General features: G+C 42.1%; 1 protein-coding gene across 3 annotated transcripts in view; it reads left to right on the forward strand.

Annotated features, from left to right (window-relative positions):
• LOC311495819 (FERM domain-containing protein 5) overlaps positions 1-24,875 on the forward strand; it is a 54,023-nt gene that overhangs the window by 26,215 nt on the left and 2,933 nt on the right. Inside the window, exons 2-13 of one of the 3 annotated variants that reach the window (XM_084555430.1) lie at positions 13,592-13,696; positions 15,143-15,185; positions 16,317-16,395; positions 18,831-18,928; positions 19,557-19,680; positions 20,429-20,525; positions 20,669-20,757; positions 21,428-21,491; positions 21,626-21,717; positions 22,616-22,690; positions 23,527-23,595; positions 23,765-23,871. In XM_084555430.1, the coding sequence (XP_084411556.1) occupies positions 13,592-13,696; positions 15,143-15,185; positions 16,317-16,395; positions 18,831-18,928; positions 19,557-19,680; positions 20,429-20,525; positions 20,669-20,757; positions 21,428-21,491; positions 21,626-21,717; positions 22,616-22,690; positions 23,527-23,595; positions 23,765-23,871 (1,042 nt within the window). The remainder of the gene's footprint in view (positions 1-13,591; positions 13,697-15,142; positions 15,186-16,316; positions 16,396-18,830; positions 18,929-19,556; positions 19,681-20,428; positions 20,526-20,668; positions 20,758-21,427; positions 21,492-21,625; positions 21,718-22,615; positions 22,691-23,526; positions 23,596-23,764; positions 23,872-24,875) is intronic. The other 2 variants (XM_084555431.1, XM_084555432.1) reach the window with 2 other exon arrangements.

Raw genomic sequence — 24,875 nt, forward strand, 5'->3', positions numbered from 1 at the left:
TTCATTTTGCAAGTGGTTAACCTCAAGCAAGGTTAGCAGAGGTGCCCTCAGTCGCTGGCTTTACACTGAGAGTTGTAAACCTCTCCATGTGTATCCCTTGGATATACACTGATCAGGCATAAGATTATGACCACCTTCCTAACATTGTGAAAGGTCTCCCTTTTGCATCCAGAATAGTTGTGACTCATCAGAGAATGGACATGGGCCTTCTGAGGGTGTCCTGTGGTTTCTGGCAACAGAATATTGTTAGTGGGGGGCCTATGGGTTGAGGGGAGGGGCCTCTGTGGATCATCCCACAGATACTTGATCAGTTTGGGATTTAGTGAATTTGGAGGCCAGGTCAACAGTTCAGCTGTTTTTCATGTTTTTGTTTTTTTTGTAGTTGTTCCTAAAGCGTTTTTGTGCGTGTGCCTGTGTCAGGCTGCATCCTGCTGGGGATGGAACATAATAGTCAGCTGCAACCCTAGTGTGAATTTGTTATGTAGTAGCACAGATCTTCAGGATTTCGTTTCTGTCTGCCATGTCTTTTGAAGCACTGATTATGATGAGAGCTCAGCGTTGGGGCTTTGCACACAGCGTTCATGGCAAGGAGAAAATTCTCACATTATGTTCAGCGGATGTCCACTTTGTTTAAATTTGTCCTCATTAAAACTCTGATTAAAGAAAACATTTCCAGCACGTCCACTTTAGCTCTAACGGGCGTCAAGGACGAGGCAGTGGGGAGACTCCTCTCTGAAACTTCATAAATGACACCACAGTAAATCTCTTAAATAAGCTGTCACTCCGAATCCCCGGCCAACAACTCAACAGCACTTTTTAGCTTGTCGCGCCACAATGTTTGCTGGCCGCTCTCGTCTCTGTCTTCATGGCTGTCACGCCAAGTAATCAAGGGAAATAACACAGCCTGGAAGAAATTATTCTGCTCTTTGTTGTGTCTCTAAAATTGAAACTTCAGTCCAACTCAGGAGCCACGTTGAGACAGTTTGGAGTGTCCACCATGAAAAGCAGCTAGATGTTAGATTATAACAGAAAGAATAATGAGCTTGGCTTATTCTGATGTAAAATGATTCACTCTCAATCTTTGTGTAGTTCCTCAAGACTTCATACCTTTGTTTGAAAATACATTGAAGTGGTTTGGAGAGACCCTTGTTGCCTCCAGTATAAAGACTTGCTACAGTCCTCTGGGAATTTTCAATGACCAATAAGATGATTTCCACAGTAATTGACCTCATTACAGTGGAGCCTGGCAATACCTTTGAAGGTGATGTACTATAAATCATGCATATGTTATATGATCTCTGACCATTTTTGCAAGCAAGCTGCAGAGTAAGTTTTATGAGATTTTAAAATATCAATTCCCATTTGATTCATTTTATGAATTTGCAAGCAATGCTTATTTTCTTGATTATATCGGTCTGAAAGTGCTATCCTGGAAGCCAGCCCGACTTTCCCCGCCCACAAAATCTTTGCGGCGAGAAGCTGGTCTCGAATTGCTCCGTCGGGAACTGATTATGCGCAGGCGAAAATCTGCCAGACTAGTCAAATTGTTTGGCTTTATGCAGTGATGGACGGAAGATGGACATTGGAGCCTGTGGTGTTGAATTTGTTTACAATGAAATGGCTCTGACTGATTGTAGGGCTATCCAGTCGCTGTATTGGTTGAAACATAATGAAATCCCAGCAGCTGGTGACCAGACTCATGCTCTGAGAAGAATTGAGGCTATAAAACTGCAAGATAATGTGAAAAGACCATTAGTGACCATGTGACCAAGTTTATTATTATGGAAGCAAATCATCATAGATTTAAAAAAATGTCCTCAGCTCTATAATAACCTCCACTGTACCTCCACTGAAATGAACCAATTTTCACTTCAATCATTCAGCAGGACGTTTGATGACCCACCACTGGACAAATTTAAACTTGCCGTTATAAGTGTGTGGAACTGCACTGAGTGGAAACTGTCTTTCTCTGAATCTTTTATTGAGAGGATTGCAGCTACCTTGGGGCCTCCATTACAGCGCTGACACGCTGGGGATGTGCCGGACCTTTCACGCCTGTGTGCACAAGCAGCCGGTCTCCAGGGCCAAACAGCTCCGCTCTGCGTTTTTATGGCTGAATTCACCACTAGAAAGTGATCTTTCCCGGGGCTCTGGAGACAATGAGGAGGGTGAATTGGTAGGGCTCATTCACTCAATATGAGATGTTTAAAACAGCTAAAAGGTACTAGTTCTTTCCTCCAGTCAGTCAGCCAACGTAGCCGTAGAGGGCTGAACAGTCTGTGCTTTACGGTACACTAAGTGCCTCTTAAATTCTGCAGTTAGACTACAAAGTATGTGGGATGTCATTTTAAGTACTAAAAGCAAAGTGTGAAATCCAGGTACTCATATGGTCGGGGGACAACTAAATGACAAAGAACTGATTCACAACCGTAACGTGTGACATAATATCTTTGTCTTGTCTTTTAACAAGTTCTCCAAATACAGACATACATGCAATGCATCTGAAGATCTGCATCTGATTTTCTCTGAAACTCTGCAGCAGCAGAACAAAAAACCCTCTCCAGAAGTTAACTTGATATCGATGTCAACCATAGGGCAACATTAAAATCGCATTCATCTAAAAAACACTGTATATCTAGACCGTATATTCTATAGAAAATGTGTCTCTAAACACACTTCATATTGCGTTCATAATTCAAGATACGTCATGGGTCTTGGTTGACTTGCTATTCTGTCCAGATAAGCGCCACACAAAGACACTTGCAGTGCCACTTCAAGGCCAGTGGGGATGCAGAGGGATGTAACAATACCAAATAAGAGCTACGTAACAAACATTTAAATTGTCTGTACTGTAATCGTATATCCATATGATAGATAGTTGAAAAAAATTAAATCCCATCTGGAAGTCGCTTCATCACCAGAGCTAGATAAATGAAGCTTCCGCCTATACGCCTTGTATAAACGCTTGCGTACTCTCAAAAGGAGCTTTAAACCAATGCCTTTCCTTTGACTTTACAGAAACAGTCACTGTGTACTGCCGGCAAACGCTTTACTTACATTCTCAGACAATGGAGCATCTTCAGGATCTGAGTTTCAGTGAAACCGAGAATATACATTTTTGGATTTCTAGAGGTTTCTGTCAAAAAGCTGCACTGGTGTCAGTGTGCTGACCTTTGCATGATAAGTGGGAAAGTTGGAAAACCTGTTTGCAGCTTTCACATTAGAAACTGTTTGCTAGGATATAAAAAGATACAAATTCCACAAGTTTAACTGGCCTTTACTGTGATTGGTTTCCCTTCTAAAATAAAACAATGCAACAGCACCTTAACTCCTTTGAACAAGTAACAGCTCAATTATAAAAGATCTTTCCTTGAATGTCTGTCTTTTAATTTCACCCTTATTTAGTATTCCTGAGGCTGCAATCGAACACAACATAAACAGGCCCCCTCTTAGCTCCATGCTCTTTTCAAGCCATTTATTAAACATCCTCTCTAGTCCATGGTGCTCCTCGGCTCTCTGACTACTTGACTGGTTTGGACAAGGTAGCCTCACATTAGACTAACCTAATGTGACAGATGTGGAGTGAATCTCTCTCGCTAAATCCTCTATACATGGTGCCCTGAGGCTTGTTCTTCCCTACAGTCCAGCTGACTCTGTAGTGCAAATCTTCGCTTCCCAGGTATCCAAACTCTACACAAAGTTTGTATTTTCGGGATAAATGTGCAAAGTTACGCCCTGTCCTGATCTAATATTAACCCAGATAACATTTCATTTCATATAGCTTTGAGTCTGGTGAAGTCTGTCAAATGCAAGAAGGCAACAGGGCCATTCCCGTTCTGAAGTTTTCTCCTGTGAATTCAGATTCAATCAGCCCACTTGACAAAAATAGGAGAGGCAGCTGGGAAATGTCCCTCCTCAGTAATAATTGTCAAAGACCAAGGATTCAGAAGGGAAATTGAAGTTTGACAGTAGAAAGAAGTCTGCGTCAGAGTGAATTCTCTTCCTTTGCAGGAGGTGCTTTCTGTTTGCCCTCTATCTTGTGCCGTTTTGCTTTTCAATACGGGTGTGACGGAAGCGGTTTATTGAAGGAGACACAATGCTTCAGCCAGCTGTTTTGTTTGTGTCAGCGGCAGATTCTTAAAGTAGAAGAAAAAAAGGACAGTTTTGCAAGTGAACTGTTTAGTGTGTAAGAAAATGGAAAGGCTTGTTTGAAAGTGTCATTACATGTGTATAGGAAACCAGAGAATGTGTGGCCTCACAGAATGGGCTCAGTATGTACAACAGAGAATCCAGCATAACTGTTGACATGCTCCTAAACATTAATCAATATACACCGGTCAGGCATAACATTATGACCTATAACATTATGTCCTAATATTGTGTAGGTCTCCCTTGTGCCTCCAAAACAGTTGTGGCTCATCAGAGAATGGACATGGGCCTGTCCTGTGGTGTCTGGTAACAGAATGTCGTGGGGGCCTTTGGGTCCTATGGGTTAAACAGTGAGGCCTCTGTGGATCATCCCACAAATAATTGATCAGTTTGGGATCTAGTGAATTTGGAGGCCAGGTGAACAGTTTGCTGCTCGGTGTATATGGTCTTTAACAGACACTAGTCGTACAATGTCTGATGAGAAACACCTACAGATGTTCCTATTTAAATCCCAACTCCCCACTACTCTCTTGGAAACGAATGGAAAATCGTCTTCAAGAAAACCCTCCACGTCCAGTTGTCCTTGTTTTCAGTTTATTTTTCTTGGATATCCAAAGACCTGGATGACTGAGAACCTTCACAGACGTTACTTGTGATCATATCAGATCAGGAAGTTTTTTTTTCGGTTACGTGAGGAATGTTTGCTCAGGTTATTAATTAGTTTCTATTTAAATGCAGCAATGATAATCATGCCAAAAAAGGCACATGGTTTGTAAGTGGAACTATTAGGCTTGATGGATTATCCTGCATATTTCTTAATTGCTGCAAGTTTGAAAGAAAACGATTTGTCAAAGAGAATGATGATGGAGCTTGGTGAACCAGCCAACTCATTGTTTAGAAAAAAAAAAAACAAAGCTCAGGGTTGAGACAGTTGTAGCCTGACAGCAGTTACAGGTAGTGAACTGTTCAGTGCAGCTTTTAACAGGTACTTCTCACAATGCTTTGTGAGACTTTGTTTCAGGGTCTAATGTTCTTAAATGCCATTTATGGATAAAAAAATAAAGGCTTGCAGGAACAAACAGCTGCCTTTGCCAAGAAATCCACAGAGCACTGCTTATGGCCATTGCACTGATAAACAACAGACATTAGTCAGTGTGTGAATGAGCCTTTGCCAGCAACTCAAATGTGCATGTCTGCTACAGTGCATCATGCCTGTGGGCTAAAAACCTAGATGTAGTTCTGATAATACCACATGCTGTAGGACTGTTCTCAGTTCACTTAGCGGTTAAGGGTACATGAGAATAAATGTCAGGTCTGAGGGTCTGGTGGAGTGGTAAAGTCAGCCACACTGAGTCACTGGCCGACAGCCTTTCACTACTTTGGGGGAGACAACTGGCATGTCAGCGTCAGAGCTGTGAAAACGCCAAAAAATGAAGCATTGTTTGTATGCTAATCCCAAGCATGACACCATTTGTGCTGCTCATTCTGCTTTGGGGGTATTTGTCACACTTTTTAGTAAATGTTGCATGCATTTGGGGAACAACTCCAAGATTACAAACATAGAAACCATGTGTGGAGTAAAATAATTAATTGTTTAGTTGCCAGCATGAGACCTATCAAATGTGTTGCATGTCTTGTGATAATATTTAAAACCTTGCTCTGCATAGCAGTCTAGACGAAGCGGTTTTTTTAAAAAAAATGAAAAGTACTTATACTGTTGAGTTCAGTGACGGCAATGGAAAAAAAATATTAGAGCCACGATGGAAATGAAATCCATTACTGGCGGGCAGAAAATCTAATGACTACGCTACAAATGAAATCCTCATTGAGAAACATTCATTTCCTCACGTGTGCAGTAAGGATAGTGTAGACCAGGGGTGCCCACACTTTTTTGGCTTGCGAGCTAATTTTACAATGACCAAGTCAAAGCGATTTCTCTGGTACAATATTTTAGTTTATGTTGATGTATGACTTAAAGGGGAACTACTGTTTTTTACAACTAGGACCTTATTTCTGTCAGAAAATAAGATCGTTTACTCACCCATATAAATTTTGTGTAATTCGTATTCCTTAGGGAGATATCTAGATCTGCATATATCCATATAGTGGGAGTGACTGGGGCACCGACACGCAGCCTCTAAATAACGCATTATCTGCCGTGAAACTCGTTCATTTCACCAATATTTTGTTATCGTACGCTAGTGCTATTCCCCTTTGAGTTTGGAGTTAGCTGTTATCATCATCCGGATGTAGATTGACCTACAGACCCCGGATGATGTCTTTTGACCTGGATGATGTCATATCTGAGCAGCGCACGCACCCGCGATAGTCGGCTTGTTTACCAGTAATTTGCTACTGCTAGTTTTTCGCAAAATGGCTGAATATTTTCCCAATTATGAGGTTGTGGACGAACCATAGCAGTAGCAAATTACAGGTAAACAAGCCGACTGTTGTGGGTGCACACGGTGAAATGAATGAGTTTCGCGGCAGATAATGTGTTATTTAGAGTCTGCGTTTTGGTGCCCCAGTCACTCCCACTATATGGATATACGCAGAACTAAATATCTCCTGACTGACTACAAATTACACAAAAGTTATATGGGTGAGTAAATGATCGTATTTTATGCCAGAAATAAGGTCCAGGTTGTAAAAAACAGTAATTCCCGTTTAATTTTTACAATCACAACTACACCTGCCTACACTATTTGTTTTGTATATCCAAAAAGGTTCAAAAAAGGCAACTGGCCTTGTAGAGTTGTGTTGAGGAGACGTTTCACCACTCATCCGAGTACCTTCTTCAGACTGAGAACCTTCACAGACATATTTGTTTAGTGTTAATTTTGTGCACATGCTAACAAATATTGGACCTGCTTAGCATCACAATGTTAGCTTAGTCACATTAGCATAGAGCCTCACAGAGCTGACGCTTTCCCGTCTTGAGTTTTAAATCGAAAAATGTACTTGCGTTTGCTAATATAGCACAAATAAAAATCCTGCTTTAATCATAATATGTAGCAGTGGACACAGAGCAGTAGCACAGAGCTAAGCTGTTATATCTGCAAGCCTTAATAGTATTTTAAAATATGCAATGAAAGCAGCTCACAGACACATTTATGCCCTGACTAATGCATAACATCCTGTTAAACAGCTTGTGGTTTTACCTTTATATGACTTCATTATAATTTCAGATGAACTGTATTCACCATTTTCCTCCTCTAATTACTTAACATCTGGTATGCCAAGTCATTATTTTGGTTCCAAACTAATAAACTAAACAGTAGTTATTCCAGTGTAACATGGAGAGTTTCACTCAATATAAAGGTGGGTCACATTCTGCAGATCTCTGATCCAGATTTACCATTAAACATATCACTTATGAATCATGTTCTTCAGTCTTGAAGAGATGCCTCTGCATTTTGCTGAACAGGACATTCCTCTCTCACAAATTCATCCTTTAAATGTCAACTCACTTCACTCCCATTCAAACTATCAGCTGTTGAGAAGATTTAAAAGCAATTATCCATATCGCTCTACCCACAGCTCTCCTTTGCTTTACTTATTCTCCTGATTCCTCCCATTTCTGGGGCAAAGCCTTGCACATCCCCGCTGTGTTTTGATGGCCCACTTTTCTCCTAGTGAAACCCTACTGCAAAACCGCCTCCCTGGTTTGTCTTGCATGAAGACGCATGACAGTATCTGCTGCATCACTTTATATCAGTGTTTGTCATTAAACCGGTCCAAGTCTCACATAAAGAAATCTGTGTATTCTGTGTGCACTTGTTTTTTTTGTTAAATCCAAAAAATATGTGCTGCTTTGTCTTATGCACTGTTGCATTACACCACATTGTTCCTCTGGGCATGAGCTGACATTTGATGTTTTTGTCCTGTCATTTTAGCTTTTTTGAGGATTTAAAATAGACTGAGTAAAGACTTTTAATCACTCTTGAGATGTTCTGTCACAATCTATTAAATGCTGGGTGATTCCTTCAGCCGCTCATGGCTGCATAATGAAAGCTGACGTCCATCTTTTAGAGCTATATAGTGGTCCTGTATGTTTGACCGTGTGTGACCAGTTGCTTCCACATCATGAGGGCATCATATAATTTTGTTCAAGTTTTATGTGGAGAGTTTGAATTTAATTTGGAACTGATTGCGCTCGGGCAAAGATCTGCCGGGCTAATCGATTAATTTTGGTGGGCTTTATGCGGTAATAGACGACGTGTAGTAGCAGAAGTCATATGTGTCACCTGAGCGCAGTGGAGTTGAATTTGTTCACAACAAAATGGCTCTGGCTGGTTGTAGGACTACACAGTTGCAGATATATTTTTTTCTCTGTAATCGGTTGAAAAGCCTCATAATTAAATCCAAACAATATGTTACCATGCCAGGATAGCCTTCCACATGAATAATTACTTTATTTTCAAAAGCTTGCTTTTAAAACATGTTTTAGATCACAGCTGGATATTTTTGCTCCATACTGCAACTGCTTGTGTTAATCTATTGGTGTAAAAACCCTACGATAGCAATGACATGATCTGTTTTAAGAACTGCTTGGTACATTCACACTTTCATTCCATTTTAGTCTTACAAAGCAATTTAATTAATTTGAAGTAGCGTTTTAGTTTTTTTTACGTGTACCGTAAAGAGAGCTTCGTATTAACTGTAAGTGGTTGTGGGATGCCCTTTGTGCTCTCAGTCCCGTGCCTTGAACTTCAGCAACTCGGTCAGGGGGCTGAATGGGTCTGACATATTAACCAACGCAAACACTCAATCTCCTGGGACAAAAGAAAGTAATCTGCTTACGAAACCAAAGAAATCACCTCAGGGCTCAAGGTACCTTCAGCCGTACGCTGCTCACACATGCACACAGTCAATGGCATCGTGTTTCCTCTCCGCTCACACTAAAGTGATACGATCTTTTATTAATGGTCTGTGCTCCTGCGTTGACATGGAGACCATTTCAATGATTAATCTGAAAGGAAAGTGCCCATTGTACACAAGAGGATCTTTAGGATGTTAGAGAACCACCACGTTGTTTTCTGTTAGGAGATCTTTGCGATTCTTTTGTTTCTTTTGGAGATGCCCATTAGACCGTTTCAGAAAGTCTGTGAGAGAAGACCTCATTGTTGTGACATAAAATTCATAGATGGAGACAAACATAACTTTGTCACAATATTTACACTGGTTGAAGACCAGGCCCAACATTAGTTAATGAAATAAAACACTCAGAAATGAATCATCTTATGGCTAAAAACAAGATATTTGGTCAGAATGGGCAGAACTGTCTTTAATGTGATAAAAAGTAAAATAAAATACATTTGGTCCATTGAAATAAGACATTTTGAAATACAACCTGATGGAATTAAATAGAGATTACAGTTACAGGATGTTCATTCAGATTATTATGTTAGTTCTTTTTTGCTCTTTTCTTTTTCATTTTTTGCTCATTATTGATCAGTTGCTCTATGATTCAACGTTTGCTCTACTAAACACCTGAACAGGTTAAAAATCTGTTCTGGTTTCCAACAGTTCCAACAAATCGATTCAGGAAAACGGTAGCGATACCCAACCCTGTAATCAATGCAGTCTATTTTGTTGTGGCATTGCTACAGGTCTAGTTACCTGTCGACTTTAGCTTTTAATGGAAGTTTTTTAGAAGGCAAATTAATAAAAAATGCATTTGCTGGAAAATACCTTGATGTCTGATTAAGTTGGCAACCAGGAGAGAACAGAAGTATGCATTTTCAGAACAAGACTGAGCTTTTTAGGTAAAGCTTTGCTCTACCTTTTGCATTTGCTGCTTCAACATCAACCGGCAGCAGGTCTGTACATCAGAGACATTTAGCCACAGATGATTTCCTATGAAACAAACAGTTCAGTGCTGATTATTTTCTCACTTTTGTCTTATGGAGGTGACAGAAGGTTTGAGTTTGGGCCCATTTTATTCCCTGCGTACAACACAGCAGGACTGAGTGTTGGAAATAGGCTCACACCTGTTCACCTGATTGTCTTGAATCTCTTTCAGCCACGGGTCAAAGCCAATAAAAGCTGCTGCTGAGGCTGCTGTAGTGCTATATTGAGAATCAGTCCGGGCGAGGAAATTGCTCATTCGTATTAATTAGAAATATCAGGGCATCCTTTCTCTCCTGCAATCACCTCAATCTTGTAATTAGAGGGACTGGAGGAGGAATAATGCAGCTGCGCTGTGTAGGGGGCACGAGCAGACCAAGAAGGGGGTGGAGGAGAAGAAGGGAGGCTGGTGGGAGTGCTGTTGAATACTAACAAACTTGCTCTTTCCGTGCAACAAAAGAACAGATGTCCTTTCTGACTCAGTGTGTCCTCTGCTGCAAAACCATTTTAATGCATGTGGCTTTGTTGGTCTCTGTGTCTGTCTGTAGCTTTGTCCAGTAATGAAATGACTGTTGTATTTTAGTGTTTTAAGGTTTGATAACCTTAGTATTGTAGATCTAACTTAGATTCAGCAGGATTGGATTATTACAAATGTACAATTAAATTTTCCTGGAAAATGCCAGCTTGGGAATATCATTGGTTCTCAGCCCTGACACTGTTTACTGTATGGATGAGGTTTAACAAATCAGGTTGTAGTAGGAATCTCTTTTAGGACAAGATTTATTGTTACGTGTATTTATGTTTCACTCATGTGATCCTTTGAAAATACATGTACTTTTGTGAATGGGTACCTAAATACAGAAGGATCCTTGCTTCTCACTTCTTTCGAAGCCAGAAATAGTTAGCAGGCACGTCAGATTGGTTGGCGATATTACAGTGAAGCAGAAATCTTGAAGTGACAGTGGCGCGCATCCATGAAGCCCCTCTGTCACTACAGAAAGGTCAGCTACCTCCAGCCGAGGAGCTCCAATTGGCATTTGGTCACACAGAGTCACGGCGGTTAAACGACAAGCCTGGCATTGACAGACCTTTGTCCTAATGAAGTGCCTGTTATCTGCGGGCTGAGTAATGGCACGGAGGAGAGTGCTGCCAGGAACACTTGTACTTAGCGTCGCAGGGCAAACGAGCAGAGAGGAGCGTGAAGGCCGACTGTACTTGTTCAACTCTGACCTCAGCTGACCTCCTCATGAGTCATCATGAGAGACGAGGCTTCAGTGGCCATAAGACTGCAGTTGATGTAGACATGGACACAAGTCGGACTGGATGTATGTTTAGATTTTAATACTTCAATTAATAAGATGTTTTTACTAATTATTTTACTGTACACCAATCAGGCATAACATTATGACCAACTTCCTAATATTGTGTTGGTCTCACTTGTGCCTCCAAAGCAGTAGTGACTCATCAGAGAATGGACATGGTCCTTCTGAGGGTGTCCTGTGGTGTCTGGCAACAGAATGTTGTTAGTGGGGGAATTTAGGTGCAATTGGATTGGGATGAGGGGCCTCTGTGGATCATCCCACAGATACTTGATCAGTTTGGGATCTAGTGAATTTGGAGGCCAGGTCAACACCTTGTGCTGTTTTCATGTTTTTTTAGTTGTCCCTAGACCATTTTTTTGTGTGTGTCTGGCTGCATCCTGCTGGGGATGGCTGCTGCCATCAAAGAGTGTCATTGCCATGGTGTGGGGGTGTCTGGTCTGGTCTAGGTGGGTGCTACATGTCTAAGTAACATCCACATGAATGCCAGGTCCAAAAATTTCCCAGCAGAACATTGTATTGTCACAAGATGGTTGACATTATTTACTGATGACGATGTAAATGATTGGCTATTTACACATTCGGCAGACACAAAGTAAAATCTTAGGTCATGTTTCTTAGGCCCTGAAGTAGCAGCTGTGCCTACAGCAGTACGTCAATATCTATAAGAGACTATGTATTTTTTCTCTGAGTTATATTTTCTATAAAAAATAGTTAGCGTTAACCAAAACAGTGAAGATATGCTATGAGTTTGGTCTGTTGCCTCCACGTCTTTCACTTAGTTTAGTTGTGATTGATCGTTTTGTCTCTCTGTGTGCTCTGCTTGTGTTATTGTCAGTTTGTTCATCCACACTGCGTTCCTTGTCGGTATTGCTCCGTTGTTTTCCCCATGCTGTGCCTGTTGTTGTAGTGTTCAGTATTTTTCAGCTTGTATGTCTTTGCATACAATTTTTTTTTCAATCATCTATTCAATACGCTTTTGTACTGTTGTTATGTAAGCTTTTATTAAAAACTCTCTTCCAGTTCCTCAAACCCACGTCTGGTGGTCCTCCTTTGAAGTCTTAAACTAACACCAGAAACATTCAGTTGAATTAAATTAAATTACTAAAAAATATATACTCATCACTCCAGCTTTAACCATTTAAAACATGGACATAGAATAACTACAAAGACTTGAAATGACCGACAGCGTTAGTTGTTAGGGGTAGACAAGCCTGCGATGTGTGCTGGTGGCCTGTTATGGTTGAGAGACATGGAGCGGCCCTGCCACCCTCATACTGATTAATCACCCACCTTCTAACCTCATCACATTTACTACACGCACATACTCTGATGTACTAATTTAATGCCACAGATGTCAAGATGCTGAAATGTCACAGACAGCCCAGTTTTCAGGCCTGTGGATCTACTTCAGATTTCAGCTTTGCAAAATTAGGTTATTTTTAGAAATTAACGCAGAGTTCTCTTTAACCTTTAGATGTTTATAATATATTGTATGCTGGCTCTGATTTCTTCAGCACAACACCTCTGCAGTGTTTGATTAGTCAGAGCAATCAATTATGCCTCCACCTGCTCCCCACAGTGACGTGTCCGGTTTTAATAATCACTCTTTTATTCGCGTCTCTCATTAAAGCACTTCCATTTAGAAAGCTACAAATTAAACGAGCAGCAATTCATTTGCTCCTGTCATATTCTTGGGAGTTTCTAAACAGGGAAGGGTGTTTCAAACAGTATTATGTGTCACAGTTGTATCTGTGCCAAAGTATCTCATCCAGTCGAACCCAAATGTTCAGTTTAGCCCAAATGTTCTGCAGTTTAGTGCAGACTACGCTGTTATGACTGGAGAGGAAGGTATCAGATACGTAATGGATACAGCTCAGGATGCCCAGGCTTCTTTCTGTCTATATAAGTATACACAAGTCTAAAGCAAACTTCCTCGAAAGGCTCAGAAGTATTAGTAAAACCTTAGCTTAATCTCAGTACTCAGTGCATCCTCTGTTTGAGCTCCTCTGTTAGCTGTGTGACGGGGTTTATTCCGGACACTTGGCGTGGCTCTGGCTGTGTATTAATATTAGATGAATATGAGATATCTCTGATGGAGTTTAAAAAAAAAAAAAAAACTGGAGCACATTCTGCATGCAGGAATTATTTCTCATGTATAAACTGCAGCAGGCCTTTTTCTTTTTGGTTCCTGAGCCTTTTGTCCACATGTTGGTGATTTGTTGCTGTTGACACTCTTGCTGAAGGTTTTGTTTTTTTTTCTTCTGTTGCAGCGGGATGCAAAGGGACAGTATCTGTTTGACCTCATCTGCCACCACCTCAACTTACTGGAGAAAGACTATTTTGGCATCAGATATGTGGACCCAGATAAACAGCGGGTAAGTGTGTTTTAACAAGGCAGATTTGTTTGCGTGCACGCTTAAACATGCGTCAAGATAGCGTCAGTTTGGCCAATGCAAGGAAGTGGGGACACGGCGTCCATATTTATATGGTTTTGAACAATACGCAACAAACGCTGAAGAAAAGCAGCTGTCCTCAGTTAACCTTCCCTCGATGTGTTCCGTCCAAAACAATCAATTCGAAAATTACAGCGATGGAGAAGCAGATGGAAATACTAAAGTGGAAATACGCTACTACCAAGCGGACTAATCACAGCTCTTGCAATCTGGGTCGCCGTGATGCGTAGTTACATTTCTGGGGAGGTGCACGTCAGGCTACGATGTTAGGGTCTACCTATTAAGGTCACCAAAGTTTCCTCTTATGCTAGAAAGCACCTACCCTGAAGTAAAAGTTTAAAAACTACCCTAAAAACTGAGCTCTAAGTACTATGATTGTGACTGTTGTTTGTACACTCAAAAATCTGAGTACTTCTATAAAGAAAATTAATGTGGTATGGACAAAGTGTGAATAACTGCTAGATAATAAAAGTCAAACATCTCAGTTTAGTATTAAGTCAATCTCTGGCAAATGACAGTGCTGAGTTTGAAATCTGTCTTGTTATTTCCAGCACATCTAAACTTTTCAAAGCAGAGGTTGTTGACGGTGAACTCAGAAGGACTTCACACACACACACACACACACACACGTGACCGCTCTGCTAGGAGTCTGGGTTGAAAAAAAAATCACATGCATAGGTGTCCTTTGAAAAATTGAACGTATTTGATTTAGTCCAGGAATGAGAGCGAGATTGCGGTCCAGAGTGAAAAGCTGTGTTCTCCGGTCTCTCTTATTCACGGCGCCTCTCAGACAGGAGGTTGTCCCATCAGGCCCTGCCGCTGTGAGGCGTGTAGTAGCACTGCTTGATTCATGAAGTATTCACATGTTCACAGATAATGTTGTAGTCCCGCAGACGAGAGCCAGGTCCCGCTGATGCTGCCTTTCCTTTGCTGTCACTCAGGACTATTTTGGTGGTTGTTGCTGTGGGTGGGTTAGGTTGGCGGGAAGGCAAGCTGGAGAGACAATATGGTTCCACAGAAAATGAATCTGAATCTGACTGTAGACGCACAGCACATATATCTGTCAGCATGGGTTCACTCTAACAGTGTCTTAACTTACTAAGTTTGAACTTTCCTAAAATATTTCTTAAAAGAAATCCCTGTTAATTCTTAATGTTTAATGCCTCTTCAACATATTACACTGCTGTTTTAACACCACGTGAGGTAGGAACAGGTTTCCCCAGAAAACTGTCGGTAGTAACAGCTGATCGTCATGACAGCAGCTGTTGAAAGTGTCAGCTGAATGATATGATGTGTAGATTAGTCACAGAGCATGTAATTATATGAGATTTCATAATTCGCACATATCTGTTTTTCTTTCTGCTGCAGCACTGGTTGGAGTTCCCGAAATCAATTGCAAAGCAAATGAAATGTAAGTATTTGAAATTCATATTTATGCCCAAACATTTCCCTCTCAAATGTAAAGCATTATATTATGTAAGTCTCCAGACCTCACTGAAGGTCGATGCTACTTTTGTTCAGTACATAGAGTCCATAAAGATGATCAGATGACTTGTTCTTGCTTAAATAACCCAACAGTACATAAAGAAGTTACAATTTGTTCCACATAAAACAATAAAACATTAACATGTATTTCTGCCTTTAAAAAATAGTTTAATCTGTAAAATCTAATACTGTATTTTTGATGCTTTAAGTTTATATTTTTGCATCATACTAATGTAAAATATTCTGTGCATGAATTTAATGTATTTACATGATGTATATTTTACTGCTACACTATGTTCAAAGGAAAGTTTCTGAATATTTCTTCTGCTTTGTGAAAACTTAAACTATATATAGCCTAAACTATGTCAATTAAATAACTAACTACTGATTTTAGGTGAACCTAAAGACTAACTCTTGTTTGAATGAAGAATGACTGAAATGTGGGTATAAATCTGTATAAGTCATTACAAAGAGAGAAAGTTCTTTTGACAGGTATTCTTTAGTTGGAGAAATTATGCATTTAAATTGTTGAATTATCACATTTCCGTTCAGTGGACTCATTAAATGAACCCACACAGAAACATATGCATGCGCTTTCGCTCTATTTTCTAATGGAAGAAAGATGCTGCGTGATTATTTAAGTGAATATAATATTTAAGAAGACTGATGTAGTAAAAGGAATATTTGCTTTTTTTAAGTTTGATGTGTGATACAAATAATTATGTGACTCTATCGGGGAAATAAATGAGATTTGTGTTTATTTTAATTGTTTATTTGACAGTAACGATTTACATTCACATACAACAGGAATAATATCTATGATCAGGGTCATTTTCTTGTTGTAGGTCAGATCCACTAGTGAACAATGCCACCGTATCAGACATGGCTGCTATCTAGAGGCTAAACTAAATAAAAAACTTTCAGAAGATTCATGAGGACAGCTGAGTATCCGAGTCTCAAAATGGTTCTTCCATCTCCTACTGGGTGTGCGATCTGTTTAGCGTGAAATGATTCCTGCCCATCGGTGAAATGTTTTTTGTTTGTTTCTTTCCTGCAGCTCAGCCTCCGTTCACCATGTGTCTGAGAGTCAAGTTCTACCCTCCTGAACCCGCAGCTCTGAAGGAGGAAATCACTCGGTATGACTGACCTCCCGCGGAGGCTTTCGCTTCAGATGACACGATAAACGCTCTAAATGTTTTTCTCCTCTACAGCTACAGTTTTTCCTTTCAGCAGTAAGGAAAGAGGGGCGGGATTTTCACGGGGAAACGGACGTAATCTGACAAAGCTTTCAAAGGCAGATTTGGCTGTAGTACAGGTTGAGCTCTAAAACTTTTAAACATGCCTCTTCCTAAAATATTATTCATGACCTTTCATAATTAAAATGCTTGAGCACTTCACTGTCGAAAACATTGTAATGAATATTACACAGAACATAGTTTTTAAAAAGAGCTGTGAGCCAACGAGGGATTTGAAAGCCTTCCCTAGTTTCTCTGCAAGATAATGAGGAGACCATTAAGAGCAGCATCTTGCAGGTTTCTTATGTAAATACACACATTTTGCAAATTATTTTGCAGAAATTGGTAAAAAGTAACAAATCTATTCACTAATGCTCAGCAGCACGAGTTCACACTTCCTCCAGATGACGCTGAGAGTAGCCAGCTTTACAGTTTACTCGTGTATTCATTACTGACTAGGAGGGAGAGGAGTGCACTCTCTCTCTCTCTCTCTCTCTCTGAGGTGTGATGAGATGAAATGCTCACCACGTGTAGACTGTACATAATGACTGGAGTGTACTGAGGAGATGGAGGAGGGGGCAAAGGGTACCGGTGGAGAGTGGAAGGGAAAATGAGGGAGAGTGGGGGGAAAAGGAGGAGAGAGTGATTTATGATTATGACAGTGCAGAGGGCAGAGCACGGCGGGCAGACCACAGAGGGTGGGAGAGGATAAATAATCAGTCACACACAAGACTTGTTCAGTGTGGGCGCCATCTCGTTATATGTCATATAAAAATTCTATAGACAAAAAAAATGACAGCTTTTCCATAATATATAGTTGTTACTCCAGGCCTTTGTAAAGTTTAAGTTGCCAGTGAAGGGGAAATGACTTGGCAGTAAAAGGATATACATAAGAGTGGCTGCCAAATCTCCCAGAGAGGGCAGTGCTGACGATGTTGGGACAGCGTTGCAGTGATGGCTAAGGTGACCCGTTCAGTAAATTTACATCAGGCTAACTAGATATTGTCAGATTGCATTTATCAACCGTTTTTTTAGATGTGTCTGGGTGTTCTAGGTTCTCCCTGTGGGTTTTCCCTGGCTTCTCCGGTTTCCTCCGACAGTCCAGAGACATGTTCATCACGTTAATAGGTTAAAAATGGCCCTATGTGTGCATGTGAGCCCTGTGATAGACTGGCAACCTGTCCGGGATGTACCCCGCCTCCTGCCCAATGACAGCCCCTGCGATGCTTTTGAGGAGAAGCAGTTACGCAAAACGAACGAACGAACTCTGGTAGCAATACCACAATTGACCACTAGATGGCTTCATTTAGTAGTTATTATTAAAGCTATTATTTTACGCTATTTAAATTACATCACTCACTTTTTTGATATTTTAGTCACAATCTTGATCTCTAGCAACGTTAGCTCCTAAAACCCATTCAGGGTGCACTACAGTGTCAAAAGTTAAGAAAAAAAAGTCTGTAACCGCTTGTCCTCTGGAGGGTTGCGGGGGGCTGGAGCCTGTCCCAGCTGTCACTGGCCAAGAGGCGGGGTACACCCTGGAGGACAGGTTGCCAGTCTAACAGTGGATAGAGAGATACAGATCACCACACTTACACCTATGGCCAATTGAACAGTGGGAGGAAGCCGGAATACCCAGAGAAAATCCACGCAGATACAGGGACGATTGGGCGATTTGGAGCCACATATCCCCAAAGGTCTGAATGTAGTCATAGAAATGTCTTTCTTTCTTTGCTCGGTGGGGCATCATCCCGTCATCCTAATGGAGAAAACTGCCCATGTACTGTAAAGAAGTGTATAAAGATAGAGGAACACTCTGGGACGTCACTCAAAGGATTCCTGAGGTTTCTGAAGCTCTGATTGATTGTCTAATTTCCTTAAAAAAGATCTTGAATAACTGCACTGAATGAGGTGTCCTCTCCTCTAACAATAGTAACTGTAATGATAATAACAATAACAGTCATTAGTTTTGTCATTATCATCATCTTTGCTGCTCGTCGTCTCATTAAATCCACGCATCCTGAGCTGATTGGTTGGGTGAGCCTGAAAACGAGGCTGGAGGCTTCCAGAGAAGCACAGCACAAGTAGCAGCGTTTCCCTCCGGGCCTTTCTAGCCTCCTTTCCTCAAAACAAAACCCTCATTTCAGCTAAATCAAAAAGAAATATTCAAACCAGCCATAGGGAACGTGAACCCGACATGCAGCCTTTTAATCCTGCTGCTACCCTGCTCTGTTACTGTTGTACTCCTGCAGTGTTTTCCCTTAGATATTTAAATGCGTGAGTAGTTACTTAAGAACACGGTTAATATTCTCATAAGTCTCGTGTGATTTTTGTAGATATCTCGTCTTCCTGCAAATCAAGAGAGACCTCTACCACGGTCGGCTCCTGTGTAAAACCTCGGATGCGGCCATGCTGGCTGCCCACATCCTTCAAGGTAATGTAGAGTGACAGATGGAAATGTACCACTCTCTGCTTCTCTCTGCTCATAAACACCAGCAGCCAATCTGATGGGATGTAAAAGAATGTACCTGCTGTTGTTTTCACGTAACATTTATTGGGCACTTCACACACATTATACAGGATTATCTGTACTTCCAGACTCACGCAAAATGAAAATGTTTTTCTGCACTGCCTGATAATTGGCATAATGGCTTCCACACACTTTAATAAACAAGAAATCACGGCCAATTATGAAGTCTTTGAAGTGGTTATCTGGCTTCTTATCGTCCCCTCGCACAAATATAGACCAAAAAAAGACGTGACGTATGGTGGCGCAGCTAGCTTCACAGAAAGCACAGTGTCTGAGGGGAGGCAGGTCTTCTGGAGGAGGGGCTGATGAATTAAAGATGCGCTGCCTGGTCAGCTCCTCCTTGCAGAGAGAAATCAGCATCAGGGTCATCTGAGGGAGTGCAGTGTGGCGTGAAGGACCACAAATAATCCTGGCCGTGTTTAGCCCGTCTCCACTGACGAGTTCACCAGCGTGCTACAAACTGTACACATCACTTTAACTTTCATGTCTGCGAATGTGTGTCATCGATGAATGAAATTTTTCCTTTTCTCAGCTGAGATTGGTGATTACGACCCGGGGAAGCATCCCGAAGGTTACAGCTCCAAATTCCAGTTCTTCCCAAAACACTCGGAGAAGCTGGAGCGGCGGATCGCAGACATACACAAGACGGAGCTGATGTAAGACAACAATATGTGTGACTCTGCTTCACCCATCTGCAGATGCTGCACTCATTCAGGCCAAACAAACACAAACCTTTTTTTTTTTTTTGACATTTACTGCCTGCAGTAATGAGGTACATTTGGTCATTTGGACATTTTAACTGGAAAAGCATCAGAGCGCAATGATGAAAGGGAGCAGATGAGCAGAACTGATGAGGCTTTTCCATCCGTGCACTGATCAGTCCTGTCAATAATTTTATTATTTTATCATTTCTAATGCAAACGAGCCATGGTATTAACTTGTGCGGAGGCTTTTTTAAAGGTGAGGGGGAGAAAAACAAAAGATGTCTGTTAATGATGCTCTATGAGACACAATAGAGGTAGAATTGCATCAACCCAGTCTAGTTTTGATGCTGCTGGACCAGGATGACAAACAGGATGAGGCTCTGCTGCCCACTAGTGGTTTCTTCTTTTTTCCCCACGATGCCGCTCAGTGGATACTTTTAATTAATTTGGCAGCCAGGATGGAAGATAAGATTTGAAGGAGCGCTTTTTAAATGTATCAGCCCGTATTAGTTTAATTGCCTTGAATGAACTTGTGATAATATTTGATCTTTTTGGATATAATCTCTTTTAGTTTTCCTAAATGAATGCATCAGACATGTACATCAGATAATGACATCTCAAACGTCTTTCAAGTTCTAGACATTTTGTATTTCTTGTTTTTTGCTTGTGGCGGGCTAACCGGACCCTTTCTCTCCTGCAGTGGGCAGACACCTGAGACATCAGAGCGAAATTTCCTGCAGAAAGCCCAGATGCTGGAGACATATGGTGTTGATCCACATCCATGCAAGGTTGCCGCTGTACTATTTTTAGACGCTAAACATTTCAAGAACATTTTCCTTAAGGATACACAGCGCATGCTAAAACATGCGACTTATGTTTGCACTGCATCTGAAGTGTGTGCGTCGAAGTTGCGGTCTGAAATTGTTCTGTTGCGTTTCAGGACGTGTCCGGGAATCCGGCTTTTCTCGCCTTCACTCCGTTTGGTTTCGTGGTGCTTCAGGGAAACAAGAGAGTTCATTTTCTCAAATGGTGAGCCAAATGTGAAACGTTTTCTCGAGCGAGCCAAGGACGGTCCACTCCTCGAGCGCTTGCTCAACGGCAAAAAGACGGACAGTGCTGTACTGCAGGCCTATGCTTGTTTCTAATTTGACTAACATGCTCTTTATGAAGGGAACGCAACATGAAACAACGCGTGTATTGCAGCTAGTTGAACAATCACGTGCAAAACCCTCCATCTGCCTCTACCTGTGACAAGAGCTGGGGGCTAGCATGTGCACAGATGGCTAATTACAGCTGCTAGATTCACAGAAGAACTCAGTGGAAGATCAGGAAGAGCCCAATAGAAGGAGCCTCCACTTTTAATAGATGTCTACTGAACTGAATAATAGAAAATGCTCTATTGATTCATTGAAAATGTATAACATCTGTTCGCTTTTAACCGAAGAGGTTATTGTTACCATTAAGAAGAAGCCAGACTTATTATGTTTGCAGTATTTATAATGGCTTTGTTTGTTCTGCTTTCAGCAGCACTCAGGTTTCCCTCGTTCTCTGTTCCCGGTCTGCAGGGAATATTATCACTTATTTGTTTCGTCAGCCAAACACAGACTGTTTATGTGATATCAGAGTGATTGTCATGAATATTTAAAGAGGCTGTGGTTTTCCGCTTGCCGCATGTGTGACTGCGCTTTCCCCCGGACAGGAATGAGGTGACCAAACTCAAGTTCGAAGGCAAGACTTTCCACGTATATGCAAATCAGAAGGAGGTGAGAGCTCAAATTGTCGGACGTGTTTGGGAAAACACGGTGCAGTGCATATTCTGATGAGTCTGTGAAGTGTGGTTTTCTGTCTCAGTTTGTTATATGGTCCTGCACGGCTTTTTTTTATTTTCAACGTGCAGGACAAAAAGATCATCTTGACGTACTTTGCGCCCACACCGGAGGCGTGCAAGCACCTTTGGAAGTGTGGAGTGGAGAATCAAGCTTTCTATAAGTGAGTTCACAAATCTCTTTTCACTTTACCACCATGGTGTAGTTTACCTGCTCCGCATCGCTGAACGTTCTCGGGCAGGTTAACCTCACGGCACACACGTGGTGTCCTCAAAAGACCTTCACTCCTGTTTTTTTTTTTTTTTTTTTTTGTATCAGCGTGAAAAATTGGTTGCTGCTGACCTTTAGCTGAATGAGTGTGGGCCGGCACGAGACCGCGAGCACTTCAGCGCTCCTTTCTGAGATATTGCTCCCCTGTCTGGGCCATGAGTAATAATGTAGGTCCCGTCTGCTCTTTCCAGATCAAGGAAGGTGATTTACAAAAACAAGCAGCGTGAGCTCAGAGGCTGGGGGAGCTGCGGTAATGATTCGCGCTGATGGCTCACGTGATGAAGGGTGTGCAGTGGGGTTAACAGGCGCGAGAAGGGCACGGCACGCTGATGGAGGAAATATAATGCGACCTTTTGATGACTCTCTGAAGTGGCACACTGATAATATTTCATCAGCCTTTCACTTATTAAGATCCGTAATGGGAATAGGAAATCAGTGGGACTAATATAAGAGGACAAGGAGCACACACATCCCTTGAAAGCACAATGAAACATTAATGTGTCACTTGCTGTGGCAATATAAACATATTCAATACTGTATGGAGGGTGTAGTGGTTATAACGCTAGTCGACGCCATGCATAATTCAGTGACGGGGAATATGATCCTATGTTCTGCCTTGTTCTGGGATTCAGAGATTACATACATTCACACTTTGTGATCATATTAGGGCCATATGCTAGGAAGCCTGCGTGAGAAATTGCTCACATCACCAGTATTAATCTTGCTTTCCTTCATTAAGTGCGCTACGCCTTACATCATTGTTGTCTTTTTTTTATTTTTTCTCCCACCAGGCTTGAGAAGTCAAGTCAGGTTCGCACAGTGTCAAGCAGCAACCTGTTCTTCAAGGGCAGCCGTTTCCGCTACAGGTAGAGTACACGACAAGGCAGTGTGACTGATGACAGGGAGGGGAGGACACTGCAGAATGCCCCCCCTCCTCCCCCCTGCTGGAAGTGGAGAGAAGTGTTCCCAGAAGACGTGGCCTCCTGGCCTTCTGTGCTGCAGTGTCAGCGTACTTTTGCCTGGAGGATAGGACTGACACCTCACAAGACAGAGGACACAGAAGTGGGGGGAAAGGAAGGGGACTGACTGCATGAGACATTTCTTGCTGTAAACTTGCTGTATGACCAAGCTCTGTCTTAAAGGGTCGAGTCTACCTAAAAAGAATATACATTAGCCCACTCACCCCTATTGGTATCTAATGTACGTCAATTTCATGAAGTAAAAAAATGAATTGAAGCTATTTTATACCACAGATATGGTGGAAAACCTCAGCCGAGCTTTCTCTGGTGATACTAGAAAAATATGATTTTAATTTAGGTGAACTGGCCCTTTAAACAGACAACAATCATTTGATTATTGATTATATATCTGATCATTTTTCACTTACGGAGAATGATGACATTTGCACACAAACAAAGTCAGTTAAATGTCGAGTCTAGAGCTGAAGGTCAATCTGTGTTCATTGTTTTTATATTTTTTTGCCTGTGAGTCTGCGCGTGCATTTGTTTGACTGGTGGTAATTCGGTTACACAAAGCTGAGTCCACCAGGTTAACTCAATCACGGCGCTCATGTACTGTACTCATCCACTGCAGTGATGGCTTTCATAGCATTGGGTGAGACCAGGGTGCATGGTTATGTGTGTGTGTGCGTGTGCGTGTATGTGGAACTCATCCTGAGCATCGTCTCTGTGCTTTATAACAGTGGACGAGTGGCAAAAGAGGTGATGGAGCAGAGTGCCAAAATCAAACGCGAACCTCCAGAAATACACAGGTAGAGTTGTAAACTCAGGACAGGCCCGAATGCTTGATCAGAATTTCTGTTTTCCTCCATTTTCTTAGGCACCATCTACTGTAGACGTCTACTGGCTACAGTATGTTACCCGCGCTCGCAGCTTTGTGCAGTGATGTTTGTGCATTTGTGTCTGTGTTTGTCTCTGCAGAGCTGGCCTCGTGCCCAGCAGAAGTTGTCCATCCATCACCCACGGGCCGCGGCTCAGCAGTGTACCGCGCACGCGTCGGAGAGCTGTCCACATATCTATCATGGAGGGTAAGGGCTGAGTTTCACACACACACACACACACATTAGCAAGCAACGCGTACTGCATGAGCTTTAATGGGACGTTGTATGTTCGGAAAGCAGCACACTGGTTGGAGCAGAATATTAGACTGAGTTTTTATTTTTGACCATCTCTTCCTCTTGTTGAGGAAACACACATGTGTATAAAGTCCCACATGGTGTAACAAGAGCCATTTGGCCCAGTTCATGCTCTTTGGGCATGCTGCAGGTGTGTGCGTCAGTCAGACCGTCTCTCTTCAACGCAGCATTTCAGAGATGTGTTTGGATGGTTGCGTGTGCGTTGTGCCAACACAGTGGCAGCTAAAGTCACTTATTCAGCCCACCTGCAGGATCCTGTTCCAGAACAGATGGCTACAGCGTTTCTGTTGGTGAAGTGGGCGCGGCGGGCTTGCGGATCTAATGTCTTTGAATAAAACAGCCCTGTCTTTCAAGTACATACCACAACTGTTTGTACACCGGGGCAAATGGAAGTCAGAAGCAGGTGTACTGTGTGCATTGAGGGTTATTTGCTGTGGGTTCAAGAGTTTCCCACCCTCTCTGTGTGCTGACTGAGTGTCTTACAGTGGTATTAATACCCCAGCTGAAAATAGCCCGGGTCTTCTACTCCATGTATGTCACTTGCTTGGGTGGGGCCAAATCAGGCCAGGCCAAGGCAGAAGTAACCCACCGTTTCACCTCCGCAATCACCAACTGAGGCAGAACCCCTCGGCCGAACACAAACACACCCTGTGGCCTGGACTCGGGAGAGGGACCATAAGGACAGGATAAACACGTGCATGCTGCAGCCATGGTGAAGTGTCTGATCCGCATCACCACCCGGGTGAACGTCCACCTGCGTATGATCAATCACTGCTACCGGGATGTGAAGGTTCGCGTGCTCAGCCTGGGGCCTCGTATGCTGGGCAAGGCCCTTGGCGTTCTGCCCCTCTATCCTGCCCTGACCGGGCAGCAGGAGTCTGCCAGTGTCTCCCCTC

This window comes from Chelon labrosus, assembly GCF_963514085.1.
Source record: "Chelon labrosus genome assembly, chromosome: 11".
Classification (NCBI taxonomy): domain Eukaryota; kingdom Metazoa; phylum Chordata; class Actinopteri; order Mugiliformes; family Mugilidae; genus Chelon; species Chelon labrosus.